This window comes from Mastigoproctus giganteus, chromosome 9, assembly GCF_048544385.1.
Source record: "Mastigoproctus giganteus isolate SK-2022 chromosome 9, ASM4854438v1, whole genome shotgun sequence".
Classification (NCBI taxonomy): domain Eukaryota; kingdom Metazoa; phylum Arthropoda; class Arachnida; order Uropygi; family Thelyphonidae; genus Mastigoproctus; species Mastigoproctus giganteus.
The window spans coordinates 213,659,576-213,679,823 of record NC_143583.1 but is presented as its reverse complement, the minus strand read 5'-3'; the positions used below and the strand labels follow the sequence as shown (position 1 = coordinate 213,679,823).

At 37.1% G+C, this 20,248-nt stretch overlaps 1 protein-coding gene across 1 annotated transcript in view; it reads left to right on the top strand.

The window, feature by feature from the left end:
- Positions 1 to 20,248, top strand: part of Cc2d2a (Coiled-coil and C2 domain containing 2A) — a 422,612-nt gene that overhangs the window by 228,686 nt on the left and 173,678 nt on the right. Inside the window, exon 18 of the mRNA XM_090380928.1 lies at positions 8,315 to 8,407. Within this exon, the coding sequence (XP_090237054.1) occupies positions 8,315 to 8,407 (93 nt within the window). The remainder of the gene's footprint in view (positions 1 to 8,314; positions 8,408 to 20,248) is intronic.

Genomic DNA, 20,248 nt, shown 5'->3' with positions numbered 1-20,248 from the left:
AAATAGGCCGCCACCAGTCAACAGTATCCTGAGTGCTGAAATTAAAGCGTGAAACCGGTGATGTGAAGAGAAGACCTGGATCAGGCTGTAAGAGAGTGACTACACCTTATAAAGATCGATGTTTGAAATGGCTATGTCTTCGTAATCGCCATGCTAGTGCTCCTGATCTAAAACTGGACTTTGAGATGGCCTCTGGTGTTGAAACAAGTGCACAAACTCTCCAAAAATGGCTTTCAGAATGTGGTCTACATGCCTGTCAGCCCAAGGAAAAGCCTTTATTGACCCAACAAATGAGGAAGAAGTGATTTTCTTGGGTGAAAACACGTTTCATGGACAAAAGAGCATTGGGATACCGTCATCTTTTCTGACAAATGAAAATTCAACCTGCATTGCTCTGATGGAAAGTGATATGTCAGAAGACAAAAATTCCTGACTGCATAACACCAACTGTAAAGTTCCCTGCCAGTTTGATGGTCTGGGGATGCATAACAAGCAAAGGGGTGGGGCGAATTAAGTTTATTAGCAGAACGTTGAATGCAGAAACCTACACTGCTATCTTGGAGAGTGATTGAAACCCGTTATTAGGGATCGCCACACAGACGTCGAAAACTGCATTTTTCAACAGGACTCAGCACCTTGCCACACAGAAAAATTGGTAAGTTTTACGCTATTTAGATTTAATGATGAGGTTGTCTTCTTGTCTCACAAGGCTTAAAACATACTTACACCAATGTTTTCCCTTGTTTTTCTCCCTCAAGTTGCAGTCATACCTCAGAAATGCTGACATTACAGTGTTGGACTGGCCCTGCAACAGTGCAGATTCGAACCCTACTGAAAATTGCTGGTACATAATGTCATCTAAAATTGATCAGAAAATAAGATTCAGCTGCAGGAGAGCATTGTAAGGGTATGGTACCACCAAATTGGGCAACCGTATATCCAGAAGTTGATTAACTCTATGCCAGATCATTGCAAGGCTGTAATTGCAGCTCGAGGAGGAACGACAAAATATTGAGGACTTATTTTGCTGATTTACAGTACATAATTCTGTTACGTTAACTTGTCATTTCAGTTTGTACACGTAAATGCAATAAAATATATGTTTGGTTGTCATGATTGCCATTTGCATGATTTCTCATATTTCCATTAATTAAGCATTTTACCCTTTGGGAATTTATGGCAATCAGGTGGAGTCTTTTTATTGGATTTCATTCACAGAGATATATATATCCTATCTAACAAATGCATTTCGAACATTTCTGCAACCCACAATGCAGCGCAAAACACATTATTTGCAAATTTCACAAGTGATGCAATTTTTTTGTATGCCACTGTATATGTATAATTCATGTTTGTAATACAAGTGAAAAAAAAAATATTATACATTCTCTATAACTCATTTAACTTTGGAAAAAATATCATAAATCATAGCGAAATAGTTATATTTCAATAATATATAATCGGTATACCTGTAAGTACTTTACAGTTGTGTAGTTTCATTATTTTATTGTCCTTAAAAATGTTTATATTTTCATTATTTTATTGTCCTTAGAAATGTTTGCTAGTATGGGATTTTCTCTTGTATTCCTGCTTACTCAGAAGGAACTAGCAGTAATCCCCCATCATTACAGGATCCCAGCAACCTTGGTACTGTTTTTCCTGGATGAAAATATCTGGATGAAACTGCCCCATTGTTCATCACTCACATCTCCCAGATTTTCAGGGAAAAATTCGAAATGGGAATGAAGAAAATGAATTTTCAACATTCGACAGCCCACGTTTTTGTAGCATGCGAGTAAATTAGACACCAACATCTCATAGTTTTCTCCTTTCCCATTACCCAAAAAAATGTACTACCACCTTAAATGATTGGCAAGCGGCCGATTCAACCTCCTTTAACTGGGTTTCAGACACACAGTCTTTCAGGAGTTTCCTAATTTGGGGTCCTATGAAAATTCCTTCCTTAAGTTTGCCATATGTTAAATTAGGAAATGCACTTCTCAAGTATGCAAATCCGTTACCCTCTTTATCTAGTTCCTTCACAAAACATTTCAACAATCTAAGTTTGATGTGCAGGGGTGAAAGAAGAACCATGTTTTATTGCACCAAAGGAATATATTGCATTGTCCTGATATGAACCCTTTCTGCTTGTCCCAGTGTTGCAGAACATAATGTTCTTCTGTCACATGACTGTCCCACAAACAAAAAACAACAATATTTTGTGACCCCCCCCCTGAAACCAATAGCCTTAAGATCACTGCATATGTTCCAACCATAATCCTGATATTTTATAGCATGTAGGACCTTAGATATGCTTTCATGACTTTCTTTAAGTCCAGCTGAATGAAACACAGGACTGATGGAAGTTAGTTGCCATTATGAAGAAAAACTGCTGCACGACACCTAATTCTTTCATAAGTCCAGTAATGTCTTTGAAAAAACACATACTGTCCTCCGTAGCAAAATATTTTGAAAACTTTTTGCGCCTTTTTCGAAACACTGAAATCTTTGTTCCTGCTGCAAGTATATTCCACTGCTGTAGAACCTAACAGTTCAGCTTGTTATTTCAGCAAATTTAAGTCTCGAGCAATCCCCACTACCCAAAGTTTTTTTTTTGGGGGGGGGGGGGGCACTGGTACTGGCAAATCTTCACTGTGTAAAATGGGCCAAATTGCAGAAGGTATATTTGGATGTATTATAGTGTGTTTGCTTTTTTTAGACATACCAGATACATTTGTCATACAGAGGTAGTAATCATTAATGTGGTTAGGTGGTTCTTGCCAAACCATAGGGTCCCGAAACAAACAAACAGCCAAACCATAGGGCTGCAAAAGGCTGTAAAACATAAACAGCAAAAGGCTGTTTAAGATTGGAGGATAGATTTACAAACCTGAGAACATGTCACAATCAGTTAATACTTGGTAAACAGTGGCACAGCCTAAAAAAAATCCTCGCCAAAAATTTTAATTGGCTCTCTTCAAATTGTAAATTGTTGCATCGGAATTTGAATCTAAGAACCATGGATAGAAGTCTAATTATGTTTATCACAAGAAAACCGAGGCCAGAATTGGTTGCGAAAATTAAGAAAAATAGCTTATATCTGTTAAAATAAATCTCAGTATGTCATACATTACTGGCTAGATTATGCAAAATTGGCATATTTTGATAAAATGTAACTCCCTCTATATTTGATAACTATGATGTGATGCGAAACTAGTGATTTTCGAAATCTATGCATAAAAATTGGTTAAAAACAGCATTTAAGTTCTTGGAGGTAAAAATCTCATTGGCTAGTGTAATCTTGTTCTTCATTTTCTTTTGTACTTTCTGTAGTGTTATCAACCTTAGGCCAAAATGGTCTCCGTGATTTAGTAAATGCTGAACTTGGAATTTCATTCCATAGTAGTGCTGTATTGTGAACATGTTTTTGATGTTGGTAACGTAATGATTTTATAGGACCTATATTCATTTCTTCATTCATGATTTTATAGGACCTATATTCATTCTTTTTTTCAAAAACTGAATTAAAAACTTTCACCTGTCTCGTTCTCTTTATACATTCTAAAACCCTTTAGTCCATAGGTTGGACAAAAATAAATAGTTTATTAGTTGGCAAAATTTATACAGTATTACAACCAACTCTGGATGGTGCACAGGCCAGAAGGGCTAACATTGAGGGCTAAATATTATATAAATAATAATACAAGGATCATACAAAAAAATTAATAATAATTATTAATAATAGTATTGCAATATAGGTAATAATTTATTCATTGATTCCAAAGAAAATAATGAGGTCACTTGGTTAAAGAAGTAATGCAGGACCATCTAGACAGTAATAGTTATACTGCAGTCACAACATTGATTTATTAAGGGGTGATCTTGTCTGACCAATTTAATCAGGTACTATAACATAGTAACAAAGGAACTGGATCCAAAAATAATTTTTACATTTCAGTTGTTTGTAAACTGTGCTGATATATAGGAATTTTTTTTTAACCATTTTTATTTGATCAGGTGGAAAATAAATAAATATTTGAAAAATATGTATTCACGACATCATTATACTGTATATATTTGGAGTGTGATCTGTGTAGAATGTTTGTAAACAAGTGCAGACTTACTTTAGGGGAGGATGGGATATGAGGCACCAAGGCTGCTAATTTTGTGTTTGTTTGGATAAACCCCTGAGCATTAGGTTGACAATGCATTTCAGTTGTTTGCAAATTGTGCTGATATTAATGCTGGTCTTAACCGAAAACACAATTAAGAATAAACAAACTTAAAATTTTAATTGCTATTATAAAAGAGAATTTCAGCTAATTACCTTTTTATCGCAGTCCGCCCCTGTTTTGTAAGTCAGAAGTCACCCTGTAATGTCTTTTCTTTTTTTCTTTTTTTTTTCGTCACTGCTTGATTCAATACACCATGAATGTTTAACAGTGGACCGTTGAATCCTATCTTGCCATGAATTTGTTCAGCATTGGCAAAGACACTGCTTTAGGAAGCTACACAAGAGTTTCAGTTTGACTAAGGTTTGTACAAAATTGTCAAAAATCAAATGTTATCATGAATCACTTTATTATCAGCTCTCCACTATGTATAACATCAAAGAGCAAACAAATATCTATTGAACAATCGAAGGTTGCTTTATTGTTAATTTTGTCTCTGTGCTTTTCAGTTGTATTTTATTGGTTGATTTAGTGCAGAAAGCATCATATATTTCATATATTGTGTATAACAGTATGCACCAGATGTCTGCATCTGGGTGAAAAACTTTAGTTTCAGAGAAATAAAATAATCAATTCTTGTCTGAGACCAACTAACTCAGCCACGTTTAAAAAAAAAAAAAAAAGGTAAAAGTTCCTCCTTTTGACATGGCCTTTATCACATGGCAGTGAAGGACAGTGATTTGTTTCTAGTTGTTATTTTGTACATTGTGTATATATAATATTAAGGTCTTATATAATATTATTATATATAATAAAATAACTGCTGGAAAAAGCATAAACAGTCTGTAACAATCACCATAATCATTTCCAAAATATAAGACTTTTTCAGGTTTGGTACTTAAAAAAGAATATCAAATTTATCAACAAATCCATTTAGTGGTCTAAATTTGCTTTAATTTCATTAATCATTACATTGCAATATTCAATTCTGAAACAATCTTCTAGTTATTTTATAGGTTCATCAGCATTTTCATATTAAAAAAACTTTTTTTTGTGATTTATTCTCTTCTTTTTGAAAGTTAAAGGAATGTCATATTTATAGGAGCACCAGTCTCTACAGACTGGTGCGCCTTTTAATTGAAACTCATTTAAATAATCCTGATTGAGCCAAGCACAAAATTTCAAAGATGAGGTACAGTGTTATGTAAATGAGCTCCACCTTTTTGCCAGAGTTGACTTATTTTATTAACATGAGAGAATTTTGTACACTTGAGAGTTATGTCATTTAAAACTAATTCACAGTCACTCATGGTTGCTGAATCACGACGTGTTATAAAATATTCACATATGTCATCTAACTGAAATAATAGTTTTGACACTTCCAATATGCATCCCCATCGCATTTTGGAAAGAGATTTCAAAAGTATTTGTGATTTTTGGTGGAAAATTGTCCACAACTTTGAAGACCTTGGCAAAAGAGTGGAGAGAGAGAGAGAGAGAGAGAGAGAGAGAGAGAGAGAGAGAGAGAGAGAGAGAGAGAGAGAGAGAGAGAGAGAGAGAGAGAGAGAGAGAGAGAGAGAGAGAGAGAGAGAGAGAGAGAGAGAGAGAGAGAGAGAGAGAGAGAGAGAGAGAGAGAGAGAGAGAGAGAGAGCATATTAGTCCAAATAGGCTGAAAAAAGCCATTTACCACTCTTGGTGATTTGGGAGCATCACCTAATAACGGATTCGATTTGTAACAGCCACACGGTGTAAGGAAAGTTATTGGATTGATGGCTAATAGTGTTTTAACATCTGAATTCATTCCAACTATGTTTTAACTAGCTATAATATCAGTTGGCTAAACCATAATGAATTTCTGTGCTTGCCTAAGATTATTAAAGGTGAAGGAGAAATTAGACATTGTGTGCATCAAGATCTATTTCCAAACTGAGGTTATTGAAGTTATTTTTACTGTCAAGAAAATTGTGTATCTTTTTTAAAGCCCTTGAACTGAGAGTGAACAATATTAGCTGTTTTACAGTCCAAGTAGAATATAATAAGCATCTGAATTTACCATGACTTTTTTGTTTTGTTTTTTACGAATAATCTTGGAGTGGCTGCTATAGCCTGTCTATTGTATGACATGACATATGATTATAGAAAATTACAGTGAAAAGCTTATCCATTACTTTTAGCAGCCTCTGTTATCTACTCCATATAGAGTAGATGGCAGAGGCAGAGAGGTATGTAGACCTCATCTGAAAAAAGACATTTAGTTTCTTAAAAGTGTCCAAATATAGTGGGCAGCTCGAAGGGTGAGATTGGCAGAAGGATAACCATATGAGGAAAGGTTCCGGTTGTGTGGGCTAAAGCGCTTGGCAACCAAGCACCTCAGAGGTGACCTGATTGAGGTTTATAAGGCACTGAGGGGGATTAGTAAAATGAATGAAGGTGGAATTTTCACTGTTATAAAGAATAGCTTTGTAAACAGCTTCTGTCTTTGAGTTGAAGATTATCTTATGTTTTAAGAATTGATTTTTATGTTTATGATGCAGTTAAATGTCATTGTTTTTCAGATGAATCTTTTTTTAATGTTGTTATTTTCTTCAAGAATGAAGTATGGCTTCACCTTCAAGTTGAAGACTAATGAACTGCTGGAAGTGATTTTCCACTCTCACCTTACTCTCTCTTGCTATATTCTTACTGTATTCTGTTTTCTGATGGATCCATCTGTTGACCCACCACTTTATTATACCTTTCCTTCCCTGAACCATTTCCCATACTTACCTTGTCTTAAATACCTCTTCCATTCCTTCTCTATTGGCATCTGCCTGGCACTTGTCCTAGGCAAATGCAGCAAGATGATAGTAGATCCTGGCAACCTCTGCATGGTAGAGGTGGGACGTGGTGACCAGGTGTTGCTACTTCTCACCTGATAAGAGCCAAGTGCCGGCCAACAACAGAACATATCATTACACTTGCACACTCAACACACAACATACAAATGGCTGGCTTTTGTGCAAGCTTCTTCACAAGATGTAGAACAGTGGCTAATGGGGGGAAACTCCTGGGGTCCACACAACAGATGAATATCCCTGTTATAAAGAATTCCAGAACTATGGGTCATAAATTCAGATTAGAGGGTTAGGTTTAGATTGAATTGTAGAAAGTTTTCTTTTAGCCAGCGAGTCATTGATTAATGGAACAAGTTGCCCTCACAGGTAGTTGAGGCTGACAGTTTGAAGAAATTTAAAGGTTAACTGGATACCTATTAATGACTGAAGCATATAATTTGTATTTTCTTATCTCTTTCTTTTTTTTTTTTTTTGCCAGTGCAGCAAAAGCCTGTGGCTTCCTTGCACTATATGGCAAATACTATTACTATATTGTTTGTGGATTCATTGCATATGTTCAAAATGAGAATGGAAGATTGTTCTTGAGGGTGAATAAGTCTGTATGATGGAGCTACTAGCTTAATTGAAGCATGGGCCTGAATTTTTTCCCTTCCTCGGCTATATTCCAGTTCATTGTCAGCAGCCAATACATCCTTTGGCTTAATTGCTATTTGTTGAACAAATAGTGATTAAGCCAAACATGACATTGGTTATTTGCTGCATTGATATGTTTTCCTTTTGGGAGATATTTTCTGAATGCCAACTTTCGTTGCTTTTATAAATTCTTCATTCTGAATTCAACAATACAGTGTATCGAAGTTGCATAGTTTCACTTGGTGCCATTAATTAAAACATTTGCAAGAATTAAATTTGCCATAATTTTAGAATAATATATAAGCTCATGTTTTATATGGATTTGTTACCAGAGTGGCAGAAACTTTTGATACCTGACACAATTTGCAATGGATATTAAAGTAAAATTTCCAAAATTATTGGAAGGGATTCCCCTGCTTAATTTAATAATTAAGAAATGTAACAGATAATGCTAATTAGGTTACATCTTATTTAACTTCATATCTAATTGCTTATAAATGTAGCATATCCATCAGCATAGCACTATTTGACTATCCTTGGAGATTTTAATGATAATAGATAATGGTTATTTTAGTGAACATAAATTATTATTTATTAATTAATTTATCACCTTTCTCATAGTGATTGGATAACATCTGTATTTCATTTTTCTCTATACTCATCTGTCTTTTCCAGGCTAGAGCAGCAAAGGAGAACTGAATTATCCAAATATAAATATTATATTAAAGTTATTTTCAATGAGAAACAGGTGTCAGAGACGTCTCATAGGTAAAAGATATTTTTGATTGTTGTCAACTTTTTTTATTATATCTTATGGATTTATATTATAGCACACTAGAATTGTCTGTGTATTTTTTTTTTTTTTTTTAGTTTACTGCTTTTTAAGTTGTACATTGCATTCTTTTTAATTTTTATGTCTTTTGAAGTCAAAGTATTCTCAATGAAGTTTAAGATCATATATTCATGCTGTTAATACACATTTAGATCGTGTCTTAGCATCATCGAAAAAAGCCATTTCACACGCACATTCACTCTAAATGTTTGTCCAGTTCCCCCTTGGATTTATTTAAGTTATCAACTTCCACAATGACATAGCTGGAATTTGATTTCTGGAAGTTTGTTCCAGCAATCAACAACCCACTGGATAAAAGCAAATTTCTGCACATCTATTCTATAACTGTTTCCTAATTTAAATTTATGCCTCCTCAGGTACGTAATCTGAGCAAGACTAATAATCCCATCAGAATTGAGCCTGCTCAACCCATTCAAGGCCTTATACACCTCGATCAGATCACCTTGCAGGTGACTAGTCTCCAGATGCTACAATTTGCAGAACTTGGTAACAGCAGCCCATTTATTCCACTCACCAATCTTGTTACCCTTCTCTATACTCATTCCAGCAGCTCTGTCTTTCCTAAAATGAAGCCTCCAGACTTGTAAGCAGTACTCTAGGCATGGCCTAACCATTGCCTTATACAAAGAGACAATCACCTCCTCATACTTGCAAAATTCCTGTGTCTTGACAATACTCCATGACCTGCTCTGGCAGCCTGCCGCACTGTTCAGAAAACTTCATATCTGACTGCACAATTACTCCCAGGTATTTTATGATTTTCTACCACCATAAGTGTAGTACCACACTGTTGGTACATTACTTTGGGGTTAATTCTACCCATAGGCAGTACTTTGCATTTGTCAATGTTAAGCTTCAGTTGCCACTTCTCAGCCCATCTGCCCAACTTTTCTAGATTCTGTTGTAGTAGCACACTGCCATTACTGTCATTAACAACCCTGCCAACCTTTGTATCATCTGCAAACTTTGATATTAAGCCTGATATACCTTCCTCAGTATCATTGATAAATATACAAAACAGCAGTGGGCCCAACACCGAACCCTGGGAGACTCTACTAATAACATTAGTCGATGAAGGGCAGTGTCCATTGATTACCACTCTGTCTTCTCCCACTTAACCACCCTTTTATCCATTGTAGCAACTTACCCTTAATACCATACTGCACCAATTTGTACAGTAGCCTTACATGCACAAAAGTGTCAAACGTTTTCCTGAAATCCAAGTATACGATATCAAAATTATTTTTTTGCATCTACTTCCTTTGTAACCACATCATAGTATCCAATCCGATTTATCAGACAAAAATTTCCCTTAACAAAATCATGCTGTGTCTGAATTATTATTGCATTTTGGCTAGATGATCCTGCAAAGCATCTTTAAGAAGTGACTTCATTATTTTTCCCGGAACAGAAGTTAAACTAACTGGTCTGTAATTTCCCGTCACCCTTAGATTCCCCCTTTGTGAATTGGTGATACATTTGCACATATGCAGTCCGTGGGGACTTCCGCTGAGCCCAAGGATGCTCTCATAATTATGGCTAAAGGTTTCCTTAGCCATAACTATCTATTCATCCACATTGCGTGCCTTTCTTATGTTTAACTTCAACAGTTTCTCCTCCACTTTGGTCTCAGATATTACAAAATTATTTAGCTCCCAGTTAGTGTAATAAGCTTCTGTTCTCCATTTCTGTATAGAATTCCTTATGTGTGAATGTAGATGCAAAATACTCATTCAGTTTGGCAGATATCTGAGCAGGATCATCAACAGTCGAACCATCGATATAAAGTGGACCAATCTGATTCATCCCCTTCCTTTAGAAGTTATATAAGTAAAGAAGTTCTTGCTGTTTTCTTTGCATCCTTTGCCAAAGATTTCTCGTAATCTGCCTTCACTTGCTTAACCTCTTTTGTGACTTGATTACAGACTAGCTTATATCTACCATAGGCTTCTGTGTTGCCAGATAATTTATAGGCATCCCATACATTTTTCTTCTCTGCCACAAGTCTCATTAGTTCATCTGACATCCATTTAGGCCTAAACCTTGAACAGCATTTCTTAATCGGTATGAAAAGCCTAGTAAATGGGCTGAGAAGTTGCTTCCTTGAATGCTTTACATTTAGAATTTGCTGATGGTAACATCATCAGTTGGTCCCACTGTACAGAATTTAAAATCTGTCTGAGACCACTGTAGTCACCTCAACGAAAGCAAAAATCCTTCCCTTTACCCCTGATGGAAGTTAGCTCTTTCTGTAAATCCCACTTCAGCACACTGTGATCACTACCACCTAGTGGTTCCTTTATCTGCAAATTCTTAATGCATAAGTAATCACTGCTGATAACCAGATCAAGAATATTACTGATTGCCTCTCTAATGTGTTGCTGTAGAAAACAATCATCCAGCAAATCCAAAAAGTCTTGCTGGCATGTGAGTGACCAACCCACAAATTCCAGTCAATATCTGGGAAATTAAAATCCCCATTATTTGACAATCTGATTTACTGGCCCACTATTTCTCTGTACAGTTTTTCATTGTACTCATCAGAGTCATTAGGACTATAATACACTCCTACTTTCATTTTAGCTTTCCCAATGCTTATGTCACACTAAACTGACTCAACATTGCACTGACCATCTATGTCAATTGGATGCATGTTCTTAGATTTTGTGTTTCTTAACTAACAGTATAATCCCCTCTTCCCTTCCTATTCTGCTTGTCCTTCCTGTACACATTTTACTCCCCAAATTACAATTCTGCACTGCTTATATCTGTGTGACACCAAGTCTCTGATATCCCAACGACATCCGCCTACGATGTCTTAACCAGCACTTCATCAAATTTATTCACTATACTCCTAGCATTGGTGTACATGCAAGTATACATGCATCTATTCTTAATTTTAGTTACCCTAACACAGCTCATATATTTATTTGTTCCGTGATGACCCCCACTATTCCCTGAAAACCCCAGCACTCCGTCCTCCATTCTAATAGAAGCATGCAAGAATCACTTTCACCTCTGCCCGGCAACCCAAAGGTCGCGGGTTCGATTCCCGCCTCGGGCTTGGATCAAAGTACTGCAAAAACCTTGGGAGGTGCAATATGGCCACAGAAGCCGATGCGCCAACAACTACCAAATCAAAAAAAAAAAAAAAAAATCTGCCTGGGACTACTGCTAATCTTTTAGAATTAGCAGTAGTAGAAGCATATGATGCAAGAAAGAAAGCTTATGCAGCATCAGCTAAAAAAAAAAAAAAAAAAACCACTCCCATTTCACACCTCCATTCATTAGAAATACCTGTCCAGCTGAGCCTTAAATTTATTTAGGCTATCAACTTCCACAACAAGGGATGGAAGTCTATTCCACCAACCAACTACCCGCTGGCTAAAGGCAAATTTCCACACGACTATCCTACATCTGTCTCTCCTCAATTTGAATTTCTGCCCTCTCAGGTGATTATTCTGAGCAAGAGGAATAATCCCATCGGCATTGAGCATACTCAAACCAATCAAGGCTTTATAAACCTCTATAAGATCAACGCGCCAGTGCCTAGTCTCCAGACACTGTAATTTGCAAAACTTAAGCCTTTCTTCATAAGAGCAACCCTTTATTCCATTAACTAATCTTGTTGCCCTTCTCTGTACTCATTCCAGCAGCTTTACATCCTTCTTGAAATGAGGCCTCCAGACCTGTATACAGTACTCAAGGTGTGGCCTGACCATTGCCTTATACAAGGGAATAATCAACTCCTTATCCCTGCCAGAAAAATTCCTGTATATCATTGACAAGACACCATGAGCTTCTCTTCCAGCCTGTCTGCACTGCTCAGAAAACTTCATATCTGCCTGCACAATTACCCGCAGGTCCTTTTCATTCTCTACCACTGTCAATGTAGTACCGCAGAGTTGATATGTTGCACTGGGGTTACTGTTTCTCATATGTAGTGCTTTACATTTGTCAGTGTTAAACTTCATTTGCCACCTCTCAGCCCATCTGCTCAACCTTTTCAGATCCTGTTGCAGCAGCATAGTGTCAGTAGTGTCCTTAACAAACCTGCCGATCTTTGTATCGTCTGCAAACTTGGACATTAAGCTCGATATACCATCATCAATATCATTTATAAATACAGAAAACAACAATGGACCCAACACTGAACCCTCGGGGACTCCACTAATAATATTAGTCCATGATGAGCAGTGTCCATTAATTACCACTCTCTGTCTTCTCCCCCTCAACCATCCCTATATCCATAGCAGTAATTTGCCTCCAGTGCCACACTGCTCCAAATTGTGCAGCAGTCTTCCATGTGCAACAGTATCAAAAGCCTTTCTAAGATCCAAATATATAATATCAAAGTTATTCCCTGCATCCAGTTCCTTTGTGACCACATCATAGTATCCAATCAAATTGGTCGGGCAAGACTTTCCCTTAACAAAACCATGCTGTGTCCGAGCTGTAACTGAAGTCTTGTCTAGATGATCCTGCAGTGCTTCTTTAACCAGTGCCTCCATTAATTTTCCTGGAACAGAAGTTAAACTCACAGGTCTATAATTACTTGTGTCGCCCTTTGATCCTCCTTTGTGAATTGTGGTCACATTTGCACATCTCCAGTCTATTGGTACCTCCCCTGACTCCAAAGAAGCTCTCATAATTATGGCTTAAAGGTTTTCTTACTTCCTTTGCTGCCACCTTTAATATAAATGGATAGATCCCATCCACCATGGGTGCCTTTTTTTATGTTTATCCTTAATTTCTCCTCCACTTTCCTCTCAGTTATTACAAAATCATCTAACTCACTGCCAGAGTTTACTTCACCTCTGGCATTCCCCTTCCTGAATAACTCCTCATGTGTGAATGTAGATGCAAAGTACTTGTTTAGTTTGTTAGCCACCTGAGCAGGATCATCAACAGTTGAACCATCAATATCCAGTGTACCAATCTGATTCATCCCTTTCCTTCTAGAGTTTACATAGGTAAAGAACTCTTTTCTGTTTTTCTATGCATCTTTTGCCAAGGATTTCTCATAATCTGCCTTTGCCTGCCTAATCTCCTTTGTGACTTGGTTACAGACCAGCTTATATCTATCATAGGCTTCCATGTCACCCATTAATTTATATGTATCCCGTGCATTTTTCTTCTCTGCCATATGTCTCATTAGTTCATCTGACCTCCATTTAGCCCTAAACCTTGAACAATATTTCTTAGTTGGTATGTAAAGCCTAGTAGCTTCCAAGATAAGTTCTTTGAATGCTTCCCATTTTGAATTTGCTGTTGGTAACATCATCAGTTGGTCCCACTGTATAGAATTTAAATACTGCTCAGACCATTGTAGTCGCCTTTACGAAAGCAAAAACCCTTCCCTTTACCCCAGATGGTAGTTACCTCTTTAAGTAAATCCCTCTTCAGCACACTGTGATCATTGCCACCTAGTGGTTCCTTTGTCTGCAGATTCTTAATGCATGAAGAATCACTACTGATAATCAAATTAAGAGTATTACTCCCTCTAGTTGCCTCCCAAACATGCTTATGTAGAAAACAATCATCCAATAAATCCACAAAATCCTTGCTAGTTTGTGAGTGACCAACCCAGAAATTCCAGTCAATATCTGGGAAATTAAAATCCCCCATTATAACACTCTCTGATTTACTGGCCCACTCTATTTCCCTGTACAGTTCCTTATTATACTCATCAGAGTCATTAGGCCTATAGCACATTCCTACTCTCAATTTTGATCTCACAATGCTTATGTCACACCAAACTGACTCGACACTGCACTGTCCAGCGATGTCGACTGGCAAAGTCGACATCGACTTTGCATTGGATTTTATGTGTTTCTTAACTAATAGCATAACCCCTCCTCCCTTCTTATCCTGTCTATCCTTTCTGTACACATTGTACTCCCTTAAATTCCAGTTCTGCATTCCTTACATCTGTGTGACACCACATCTCTGATATCCCAACAATATCTGCCTTTTATGTTTTGAGCAATACCTCAAATTCATCAAATTTATTTACCAAACTCCTAGCATTGGTGTACACGCAAGCATACATGCACCTGTTCCTATTCTTAGCTACCCTAACACAACCCATGTGTTTACTTGTACCGCAATGATTCCCAGCAGTCTCTGAAATATCCTGCATCTTGTTTTCCAGGCTTCTGCTCATTCCAATAGAAGCAGTGCAAGAATCACTTTCACCTCTGTCAGTGGCTACTGTTAATCTATTAGTCCTTGTATCCTCCCCAAGCTAGCAGTTTTCCGACCCACCTAACACTGCCTCGATAGCATCAGCAAATATTCTTGCACCCTTTCTATTTAAGTGTATCCCTTCCCTGTAGAAGCAATCTCTCCTGTTAACAAGTACAGACCAGGCTGAAAAAAATTCTACCCCTCGAGCCTTGTACAATCTTTCTGGGGCTGAATTGATCAACAAGGCTCTCATCATATACTCCCTGCTATTGTGTCTGGGCAGAATTGCAGATACTTTCAAATTCAACCCTAATTCATGGCTTTTTTTTCACCAGTGACCTGTACTTGTTAAGTAATTCCGCTGGTCTCCTACTCTTAATATCATTAGTGCCAACGTGTACATCTGTATCACCTTTTGTGCCCTTAAAAGATGATATCCGCTCTACAACGTCATCAACCTTTGCCCCTGGCAGACATACCCTGGTCCTGTTCCACCTATTAACTCCTAAAGTCGGGAACTACCTGTATTACAAAATAATAAAACTATAAGTATTGCCTAAGAATCAAATTCTAATAAAGTTATTTTTTTTAATTTTCAGTAAATAATTTAATAATAATTGTTTTTTTTGTTTTTTTCAAGTCTTTCAAAAACCAGAAGGTATATGCTATTAAACTTAAAAAAAACTAGAGCGTATACAGTGGATATCCTCCACTATAGCCGTGTTCCTACCCTTGTTAACCTGTTGAAGGATTGATGATGATGATGATAGGAGAATAGGGAGGCTTCACCCAGTGCATACACTGTGCTCAATGCATTCTAGCTTTTAAAGAATGAGTTACACTGTATCCTCATCAAAATCACAATAATTTAATTTATCAAATCTGACATCAGATTTATGATGAAATATGCAGTAATCAAAAACACTATGTAACAAATTAGCAAAAAAGGTTTAGTTTATTCTGCATTTCTTGATATTTACGAATTTAGGTATATGCTAATTATGAATATGACTTTAGTTTTTGCTTAGCCTAAATGGTTTGCCCAAAAATGAAAGAAAAGTAAATATGGAATAATACTATATCAGAATTATTAACAATGTCTAACTTCTATACAAGATAAAGTAATAATCATTGCAACAAGCTAAAAAAATCATAAATTACAAAATAAAAATTTTCTTTGGGATAATCAAATAAAAAAAAAAAATTCTTTAAAAATGTACACCTGATCATCTTTGTCTTTTGTGTTCAAGTGTAATCATCCCAAATCAAGAACCAGAACAGTCTGCCATAACAGTCTGCCATCATAGCTTCATCCTGCAGTTATAAGAGATATGTAACTATTCCTTTTAGCTTACAAGGTGTGGATATTAAATAAGACTGTTGCAATAAAATAAATATAATGAAATATTTCATACCCTACAATTTATCCCCTTCAAAATAATTGCCTTGGGCTTAAATAGACTATTCCATACGTTTCTTCCAGTCATCTACATTTCTGCAAATCATATTTCGTAAGCCCTTTTAACACTTTGGTTGTTTTTTTCTGAATGTCTTCAATGACTGAAAATGGGTTCTTTTAAGTACACATTTCGGTTTACATGATTCACCAGGCACATGGTCGTCATTCCCCACATGCGCATCGGAAACGGAAGTGGCTCGGGAGCGTGTCAAACCGAACTAGTCATCCCGTCTGAGGACAGCCGCCTCAAACTGGGGGTGTAAACGCATACCCCTGTCCCTGTTAATAGTATTATGACTGGATGAACCGATTTGCAAGCTCTCGAGCCATTTGAATTCCCAAAATCCATGGGCATGGTCAGTAATGACCGCGTCCTCAGGGGAGATCCGAGGTCTATACTGAAACTATGCGAGGTCTGCTGTGGCAGAGCATTTCTGGGAGAAGCAGGAAGTGCCCATGGATTTTGGGAATTTTGGGAACGCAAGTGGCTCGAGAGCTTGCGAATCAGTTCATCCAGTCATAATACTATTGACAGGGGTATGTGTTTACACCCCCTGTTTGAGGCAGCTGTCCTCAGACGGGATGACCGGTTCCGTTTGATACGCCCCCGAGCCAATTCCGTTTCCGATGTGCATGTGGGGAATGCCGACCATGCGCCTGGTGAATCACGCGTTTGAGTGCCATGGGCCTGCTACTTAAGGATGTGTCACTGCAGTAATAGTACATTGTTGAAGAAGGAGACAGCAGTCTCCGAAAGCTCCGGTATTTTAGCAAATTTTAACGATTGTTTTATCGTAATTTATTTTATTTTATTGTAATAGTTTAGTCTTCCGATATTGTATCATAGTATTTTATTATATTTTATTTTTGTATTTTATTTCATAGTAAAATTTTAATCGCTTGGCTGGTGTTTGAATCTAATTATTGCAGTATGGAATTTCCCATCCCCATAGGCGTGTTTGAAGATATAGTGAATAATTATGGCCATTCGATGCTTCGACACATCTGCGAGTACCAGAAAATTAGCATAGCTGAAGCCAAACATAGGCAGCATCTGACATTTGCCCATAGGTGCCAAACACATGAGTTGGTGCCACGTGACTTTTGCGTTAGAATGCCATTTAATGACGACTATCTGGGGAGAGTTACCAAACTCTATCAAAGAAAAGTTTTAAGTATTTGGATTTCCAAATTACATAATGACCTGAGAGATATTAGAAGACGTATTGGATTTATGTTAGAATATATTAGCGCCAATCTAACCCTGGTTCATTGTGCGCTGATTTTGAGGGTAGTGGCAGATAAAGCAACCAGGGTTGCAGACATTTACAAATGCAGGCAAACTAACAAATTCAATAGGTTGCTAGAGGAATCTGTGGTTGTACGTAATAGGGATATTGGTAACTTTATTCATAACTTAAGTGGCAATCAGTTTACTAAAGAACAGGAGGAAGTATTGAGCCTGGGTCCAAAGTTTGCTCTAGTTCCTGCTAAGCCTCCCATTGTGGAGATAGCTATGGGAGTGGAGAAAGCCATCAACAAGCTTTCCATGATTCAGGCTGATGAGATACTGTTTAGGATTGCGGCAATTTTAAGTCAGGCCAGGACGGTGCATTCTAATCTCAGCCATAGACATGAAAGAGCATTAAGACAGCTTAGACAAGATAAGGATATTATAATGTTACCTGCTGACAAAGGCAGATCTACAGTTATACTGAACAAAGAAGATTATTGTGCAAAAGCTCTAGATCTTTTACAGGATACCAACGTATATTAAAGTTACCCATCGAAATCCATTAGCTGGTTTGGAGAGACAAGTTAATAGCATTATCCAGGGCTGACATAAGGTAGGCAAAATATCTAAAGAAGTTTATTGGACTCTACATGCCTCAGGATGTCGAATACCCCGGTTCAATGGCCTCCCAAAGACGCACAAGGTGGGTGTTCCACTGAGACCAATAGTATCGTTTGTGGGTAGTCCAACTGATGCCATATCAGGATTTTTAGCTAGAATTATTTCTCCTATAGTGGGAAGCTCCAGTTTGGTAGTTAAAGATAGTAAGGAATTTGTAAATTTTATAAGAAGCCAGTTTATAGGTGAAGACGAACTTATGATTTCTTTTGACGTGGTATCTTTGTTCACGTGTATCCCCATTAGACATGGGGTGCATTGTGTAAAATTGGCCTCGGAACAGGATGATACCTTAAGTGCTAGATGTTTATTAAGTATCGATGATATCTGTAAAGGCGTAGAGTTCTGCCTCGCTAGATCACAATGTCATCTGCAAATCATAAATGGTTTAGGTACTCTCCATTCATATTGACTCCTTTCTGCGACCAGTCTAATCTGAAAGCTTCCTCAGGGGCAACAGTAAACAATTTTGTAGATAGTGTCTCCTTGTCGAACTCCTTTCTCAATTTTAAATTTGCTACTGTCTTTTGTCTAGTCTAATAAAGGATGTAGCATTCTCATATATTTCTTCAAAATCATAATATATGATGTATCTATGCCTTGTCTTTCCATGCCTGAAACATTGCCTTATGCTGTATGGAATCAAATGCCTTTCATAATCCACAAATGCCAGGCATAATAGTGTTTTATGTTCATTTGCTTTCTCCATTATTTGTGATATTACTTGAAGGTGATACATTGTTGAGAATCCTGTCCTAAAGCCAGCGTGCACTTTCTGTTGGTTCTCATCAAGTATTCTTTCTAATCTGTTAGTAATGATCCTTGTGAACAACTTGTAGATATGGGATAACAAGCTAATTCGTCTATAATTCGAATTTCTGATTTATCTCCTTTCTTATGCAACAAAACAATGATTGCATTATTTCACTCCTTAGGCATCACATCTTGTTTAATGTATTTTGTGAAGAGTGTTGCCAGTTTTTGTGTCATGTCTCTTCCTCCCAATTTTAACAACTCTACAGTAACTTCATCTTCCCCTGGGGCTTTCTGATACTTCATTTTCTTCAATGCATGTTCTACCTCATCAGGAAGGATATCAGTAAGTCGTATGTGTTACTAATTTGCGATCCATCTTCCCCACTACTGGCATCATTTTCTCACTCCTTGTATAATTCTCTATAGTAGTCTTCAGCTATTTGAATTTTGCCTTCTCTGCTATTTATAAGTACACCATTGCTATTCTTCAGTTTCAGTATCATTTGTCTTTCTGTATTACTGCTCATGGCTGGTGATTTAAGTCCCTAATGCTTGTTCTACTTTTCTTGTGTTAAATCTTCTTATGTCCTCTCTGAGTCTCTTTCTAATGGCTTTGCATAACTCAGTATACTCAATTTTCTCCTTGTCAGTGTTTATCTTGCTCTTCATTTGTTATCTTCAGTTCATCATGACAAGTGTTTCTTGACTTAGTTTTTCTTCTTTGGATTTCTTTTTACCTGTAGGTATCTTGGTCCTGAGCAGTCTGCAGAAGCTCAAACTTGTTCTTAAGTTCCAGTACATACTGCTTTTTCTCCTTTCTGTTATCTTAAAGACCTCGTATTATTTACTCGAGTCAGATTTTTCCATTCTTTTCTTACATCTATATCTAGTGTGCATCTTAGCATTCTGTGATCACTTCTAACATTTACCTTGTTCAGGACAGTAACATCATTCACGATATATCTTCTGTTAGTGAGGATGAAGTTGATTTCATTAGTTGTTAATCCATTTGGCTCTTCCATGTCCACTTTCTGTTCACCCTTTTCTTGAAAAAAGTGTTCATTATTCACAATCCTCGAGATTCTTCAAATTCCACAAGTCTTTCACCTCTTTCATTTCTTTCACCAATTCCAAAATTTCCTATAGTTATCATTTCTGCACTGTTTTGTCTCTTTCAAACCTTAGCATTGAAGTCCTCCAGTGTAGTGGGTTTTCTGCTCATCTAGAAGACTCAATTTTGGTGTACATTTCTTCAACCTCTTCATCATCAGGTTGAACAGATGGGCTGAGAGGTGGCAAATGAAGTTTAACATTGACAAATGTAAAGTACTACATATGGGAAACAGTAACCCCAGAGCAACGTATCAACTCTGCGGTACTACACTGACAGTGGTGGAGAATGAAAAGGACCTGGGGGTAATTGTGCAGGCAGATATGAAG